The sequence below is a fragment of the Varanus komodoensis genome, unplaced genomic scaffold (assembly GCF_004798865.1).
Source record: "Varanus komodoensis strain SLA01 unplaced genomic scaffold, ASM479886v1 scaffold1, whole genome shotgun sequence".
Lineage (NCBI taxonomy): Eukaryota > Metazoa > Chordata > Lepidosauria > Squamata > Varanidae > Varanus > Varanus komodoensis.
Window position 1 is genome coordinate 91336353 of NW_025335268.1, and position 7109 is coordinate 91343461.

The 7109-nt window shown below is 43.1% G+C and overlaps 1 protein-coding gene across 1 annotated transcript in view; it reads left to right on the top strand.

Moving 5' to 3' along the window:
• The first annotated feature begins 1183 nt into the window (after positions 1–1183).
• The window catches only part of MSL2 (MSL complex subunit 2), a 17741-nt gene continuing 11815 nt past the window's right edge, over positions 1184–7109 (top strand). The window contains exon 1 of the mRNA XM_044434878.1: positions 1184–1916. Coding sequence (XP_044290813.1) covers positions 1772–1916 — 145 coding nt within the window. The 5' untranslated portion in view covers positions 1184–1771. The remainder of the gene's footprint in view (positions 1917–7109) is intronic.

A 7109-nucleotide genomic window follows, 5' to 3' on the forward strand; every position in this document is an offset into this window, starting at 1 on the left:
TGTAGGATATTGGAGTGAAGTTTGTTCCACAATATATGAAAATACTGAACAGCAAATTAAAAATTATGGACTCTTCACTTTCAATTTTCAAAGGGGAGAGTGAAACTTTTTACATAAAGACTTGATTGTTATGCTTGCAGCTGTCTGGCTTGAGATTGCATTTAAATGGAAACCATCTACTGGCCTAGCAATACCAGAAATGGAAGAACTGAATATGGAATTATTCTTTCTAAAAAGGCCAAAAACCCTATTTATTCATAGAAGTATGCTATCTGTTCATTGCATACACCAATACACAAGCCCTGCACAGCTCAGATTCCAAAGTGATGCATTGTAAAACTTGCTAGCCTCATCATCTTTTACCTGTTTTGTTGTCTAGTAAAACTCAATTAAAAACAACGCAAAATGAATGAGACAGAACAAATTTCTCCAAGTCCTGCTGATTTCAACTTTACTTAAGCATGCTTTCCTCTGAACTGGGACCAAAGTGTTTACTCATTCCTGAGCGGTTCTTACTCCCAAGTAATTCGCCACAAGGATGCAGCCTCATGTTACAGGCCCATATACACTTACTTGGTGCTAAATATCCTTTTACTCCATGGCACTTACTTCCAAATAAACATTCACTTGTTCAAGTTTCATGGCTACAGTCTAGTGTCCATAAACTCTGACTCGTGAGTTTAACTTGAATTACCTATGGGACCAGTTGGGGACAATCTTGGCGCTATCCCTGTTCTGAAGTAAGTGCCTAATCTCAACGTCCGTCCAGAGAGTCCTCTCTTGAATCCATGAGCATGGCTGGGTTGATCAGGAATGAGGGACAAGAATTCTGTAAATGCTCAGCGATAGTGCACATTTTTCATACATCCCATGTTGACTCAAAATAAGTTCTCACTTAAAGAAGTCCCCCATACACGCGAGCGGAGAGACTAGGAACGACGTAGGCCGCGGAACACCATTTGTACGGCGCTATGGAGATTACGTACATACGTACGTACGTACGGCGAGCTCTGAACGCCACTCAAGCGGCCGCGCTAAGACGAACTGATGTTGATACCTCTTCGGGCCTGGAGAGGGCGTGAAGCCGCCGGAGCCCCGCCCTGCTCACACTCTCGGGAGAGAGGGCCGGGGCGCTCAGCAAGACACGAAGGGGGTGGGTGTGATGAGGTAGGGAATGGCCGCGCATGCGCAGTGGTGAGCCCAAGCGGCCGCGGTGATGGCTGCGCAGTGACGGTTGGATCTAACGGTTGCTATTGACATTGGGCTGGGCGTGCGGTGGATGGTTCTTGCGCGGAGAGTGGCCAGGGGCAGCGACGCCGTTGAGTCCGCGGAAGAGGCCCTGGGAGCCCCGTGGTAATGCGGCCGTACTGAAACTCCCGGCGGAGGTGCCTCCTCCCCCCGCCCCTACCAGAGCCGGGCCCGGGCCGTCGCCCTGCGCTGGGCTCGCGGATCGGGCCTCTGCCCCCTCCCTCCCATGCGGGGCCTGCCCTCAGCCTGAGACGCCCCAGGAGGGCAAGGGAGCAAGGCCGGCATGGCCGGCCGCCTGGAGTAGTTGCCTGGGCCGCCGCCGCCGCCGCCGCTCGGAGAGAAGAGGAGCTGCGGCGGGGGGTGGGCAGGCAGGCAAGGGGGGAAGAGCAGGCCCCGGCCCCGGCCCTGGCTGTGGCGGGGCCTCGATGCGGGGCTAGGAGCGAAGCCGCCCCTCGGCCTGCCCTGCCCAGGCGCGGTGCCGTGCTTTCTTCTCAGCCCGAAGCCGTTGGCCTCAGTGTCTGCGATGAACCCGGTGAATGCCACAGCCTTGTACATCTCCGCCAGTCGCCTGGTACTGAGCTACGGCCCCGGGGAGGATCCGCAGTGCCTGGCCGAGATCGGCAAGCTGCTGCCCTACTTCCGGCAGTCGCTCTCCTGCTGTGTGTGCGGTGAGTGAGGCGCTTTCTATTGTTCTGGGCCGCGGGCGAGTCGGCACCCTCCTTTTTCCCTCCCTCCCTCCGTCAGTCCGTCCGTCTGGTTTGGTCTTGCCTCACTCGTTCCACACCCACTGAAATGGGCAGGGAGGAAAGCCGCCTTCCTTTGGGGTAGACCTCGGCAGCAGAGAGACGCATGCCCCGCAGGGCTCGCTCTTTCCTCAAGGGAGTTCAGAAACTTTCCTGCCGCCTCGACTTGCTTTTTGAAACTGTTTCTCAAATGGGCTTGTTGGCTGTTGGAACAAATTCCCGTAAATGTCAGCCTGCGAAGGAGAACATAAATAATAATAAAAGAACCCTACTCAAATGTATCTTCGCTATTATGTAAACATCTCAGTTTGTGGCATGTGAAAACTTTCAATCCTAGTGGCTACTCTTTTCATAACGGAATTATAGTCTTTACTAAGAACCTTTGTTCTGGACGAGTACCTCTGTTAGTTTGTTACAGAAAACACACAATTTTTTAGACCCTTACTTAGAATTAAGCTCAATTATGATAAGGTATTCTTAAGCCAGTATGTACAGGATTGCAACCTCACATCTTTATTATGGTATAAGTTTAGTGGATGAGTGCAGTAAGGTGTGACATATAGTATGACAAAAGAGGTCAGTCTCCACACAAAAGAATAAATGGACACAAATCTGACATCAGAAATGGTAATAATCAGTGGAGGAACATTTCAAACTTCTAGAACACTGGTGGCTATTCTCTAACCACAGAAGTTCAAAAGAAAACAGCATTGTGAATTGGCTGGATTAAAATTTATCAAGAGTTTCTGATATGTAATCTGGATAATGGGTTTTTAGCACACTGTATTTATTAATAATATAATGTTAAGATGTTTGCAGCATTATTAACACTGCTGCTTGGATTATTTATTGTTAATAAGATAAATATTCTGTGTTCTGTATTTTGTTTTCTTCTGTCTTCACTGTTTGCAATGCTCCCCACCAGTGTGTATATAACTGTACTTTAGGATAACACCATCCATCTGATAAGTGGCCTCCAGTTCATCAATGCTTCTGACATAATAAATTAGTTAATCTCTAAAGTACAGCAAAACAAATTGTTTTTACTTATAGTAGACTTATTTTGGTTTGGAACTAAAACATGTTGAGAGAAACATGTTTTAGTTCCACTTTAGAAACAAAATAATGTGTGTTTGCTTATTAAGATGTTCTATTTTAAGGAAAGTTTACTGATTTGGGTGAACAGGGTAATAGAGTGTGGGGGAAAGCATTACATTGTGAAAAGAATAGATAAGGTCATTCCTGTTCTGATAGTGCATAGTTTGTTTTCATAGTCAAATAATGCATATATAGACCCATTCTAGGCAGCATTGGGAAGTGATCAAGATTATAAGGTTGTACACAAATGTTCAGTGGAGTTGCAAAATGTAAATTGGATTAAAGTGCAAAGGGAAGAGTTGTAAAATGTTTTGCATTCTCTTTTTTAAATATATTGTATCTTGTGGTCAGTGTGTTTTTGCTTTTGTTGGGCCCTTAACTTTTTATCCCCTAACTCCTGTTTTTAAAGATGTAATCATTCATTACACCAAAAGGGTTGACATAAAACTAAGAGTAGGTTTTGAAGATTCTGGCTAGTAAATATATTATTAGAGTTGGCACAAGGCATCTTGCTCTCACAAAAATACCCAAATTATGTCCATTCCCCTGTAGTACATACCTGGTTCTCTCTGTTAGTGACTGTACCCATACATAATGACAAGCCATGGCAAGAACAGCTTATTGTTATGTGTGAATACTGGAAACGTGATGAAATGTGGCGTGTTTGTTTTCACATTTGTGAATCACATGGACAACTATTGATTTGTTGTAAGGTTTCCACATTGCTTTCTTGTTATGTGTGAAGCCAGTTAACAATGTTTTTCCAGTTTTCCTGTTTGAGCCATGGCCACTCCCTGTCTGTATGCCTAGCAGTGGCTGAGAGGACAGGGCACTGATTGGCTTCCCCCATGCTCGCTGCCCTCCTTCCTGGCATGTGTTCCCTGATGTCCAGCTGGCCCACTGCCCCCAGTAATGGTCCCTGCCTTGCCAATCACCCACCTATTCACCACTGCTTGCCTACCTGCTGCCTGACCATGCACTGCCTGGCCAATCCCTGAGATGTCTGGCTTTGGCAGCTCTCTCTTGTGCTGTCCCATATTCCTGTCCCTTGTGTGAAGTCATGCACATTGTTCTCATGTCTTCGTATGAGAGTAATAACTGTTCATTTGCTGCCTTTTCATTGTGCTTATGGATCTCAATTGGAGACAGGTGCCACATTAGAGCCTTGTGATAGGGCTGGCCTTGAACATTAGACAAGTGTAGTAATATTGGAACAGATATGTTGATAAAAATATCTTGTTAAGTTAGCATGTAAGCTGACATAAATACTTAAGTTTACTGATTTCTCTTCATCCATTTCTTGGTAACTGCATGTAGATAAAACAGACTTGAATTAAATATTAGAGAGCAGCAGCCTTTTCATTGTAAATCAAAAGCTTCAGTGGTTATTTGAGTAAGTTTTATAGTGTAACAAGGATAAGATTGTATACTAGCCTCGGAATCAGGGATAGGGAAACCTGTGGTCTTCCATTTATAGTTGAACTCTGGTTTCCATCAGCTCAAGCCCCATGAGCAGAGTCACTGGTCAGAGATGGTGAGGGTTTGTAGTCCAACAATATCTGAAGGACCAACTGTTCTCTAAATGCTTCAGTTTGTGACTGCATTCTAGTTGATCTTGCTGGCTTTTACAACCTGATACACAACACACTGGCTTTTGTGCTTTAACTGGGTTATGGTTTGGATTTCCCTAGGTAATTTAACATTCACATGTTGAGCAAAGTGTAGAAGATATGTACCTTGAAGCCTCCTAGTTTCTTTCTGTCCCTACAAACCTTGCATTGTACCCTTTAATTCCCCAATCCTCCCAAAATGTTTTAGGTGCTTGATGGCAGACTTCTTAAATGGAACTAATTTTTTTAAAAAATAGATAAAGGCAAAGATTCTTCAAAACATAAATTAGCTTATATAGCAGGAGTAGCCAAACCAAGGCTTAGGAGCCACATGCGGCTCTTTGAGTTTATTTTGCAGCTCTCCACTTGCTGCTGCAGGTGCCTTTGGGTGCCCACTTGCTGCTCATCATCTCCCATAGGTGCCTGCTTGCCTCTGCCCACCTGCCTCCACCACCAGTGGGCACCCGCTTGCAGCTCTCAAAATCTGACATTTACTGTATGTGGCTCTTCAGTTGAGCAAGTCTGGCCACCCCAGTTGTACAAAGCATGCTTGACACCCCAAATTTTAATTTGCCTTCAAAAGCAGATAACTTAGGGCTTTAATAGGCCTCTGTGGAAGAGTTATTGCCAAGGTACATTAATTGTCTTCTTTTGGTTCCAGAGAGAAAGCTCATTGAAGCAGTTGGTTGTCTACTTTCTAACTCATGCACTTCTTTTGACATAGATACTTAGTTTGCACAACATGGCACAGCTCATTGTGAGTTGTTTAACCTGTGATAAGCTGTAACACCACTTTGCATATCCAACCCTCACTGGGGGGTCTTGTATCATATAAATCCAGCAAGCATGGCTAATGTATTTTAATAGTTGTCAAATAAACCACAGTCTTTTCCAGGGATATGCAAGACTTCTTTAATTTTCACATAACCCATGCTTGCTGGATTTGCACAACATGACAACCCTTACATGCAGTATTAAATAATCCACAGTGGGATATCCTGCTATGCAAACCAACCTTGAGTCTCTTTTCCTCAATCTTAGATCATGCAGATGGAGTCAATGGAATACTTAAAAACTGTGTATTTAGTACTTACTGAGGCCATCCTTTGATTTGAAAAAGCACTTCATTGTTAAAACTCTAATGATAGATTAATAGATAGATTAATAAAAATTTTCCTGTGCCTTTCCTCCACCAGCTGTAACAAGAGATACCTGGTTTTGTTTCACAGCCTGGCAGGAAATGGGCACCCTGATGCTCCTACTGTCTGTTCCTTTGACCCTGTCCCCTGCTGGAAGTAGAAAGCAGGGCATAGTATCAAGTCTTTTTTTTTTTTTTCCTTCAAATATAGTAAACTGTCTTCTGTTACAACACTTTTCCCTTTATTTCTTCCGTGGAGTTTATTTTGGTCTTTAGCATGTGTTGGGAATTCAAAAGTTTCTTTGTGCACTGAAAGTACTTCACTTTACCATGAAAACTTGGCCACAGTAGCTACCTCTGACACAACAAATGAATTAAATGGAGGGAAAATACTGGAGTAATTTGATACAGTTAGCTGCTCCTGACTGATTTGGAACAGAAATTGAAACCTGTGTTGGGAGTTCAGACTTTGGGTTATTGCTGCTGTTGCTGCTTCTTTCTAACAACAAAAAGATCTGAAAACTGCTGAAGAGGAAAAGTATCAGTTGTTACTTTTCAGTTTCCTACTTGCTGCTACCATTGCTAGTATGTGTACAATTCTTTTAGGCCTTGAGACTGACAGTTTTTGATGTAAAATTTGCTATAGGTTTAATTATGGAGGTTGAAAACAAGAGGTGATTGCATTTTTTTAAACACCTAAACATCTCTCCTTGTGTCCCTCTCTGAAGTAAATGTAAGAATTTGGAAAACTGTTGCTCATGTACTCTAGTTGTATTCCTACACCCTTTGTAATTTGCTGGTAGTAATACATTGCTGCTGAAAAATGAACTGTGCTTTCCCACTACTGTAGTACTTTCATCAAGACTATATTGCAGTAGTATGTTGCTGGGCTATAGAGGCATTGAACTGTTTTGAATATAAAATGAAATTCTGTTTTAGAAATACACATGAGTTAGATAGTTTCACATTTGTTTTTGATTAACTCTGTTTCAACTTTATATCTGAACCAGGACAAACTGAAATTAGTCTTAATTATGGTCTAAGGAAACAAGCTAACTTCACACCATAGTTTATGAAATTGGCTTCCCCTCCCCCAAGCTATACTTAAGACTGAATACAGTTCGCTGGTTCCAATGTAAAGCTAAACTGTTAGTTGAAAATGGAAGTAATGTTTATTTTATGCTGTACATTTAAATGTTTAAACTTTTGTGTTTGTATTTAGCTTGTATTTAACAGTATTTTATGGTTTTAACTGTATTTTATGTTGTGAAC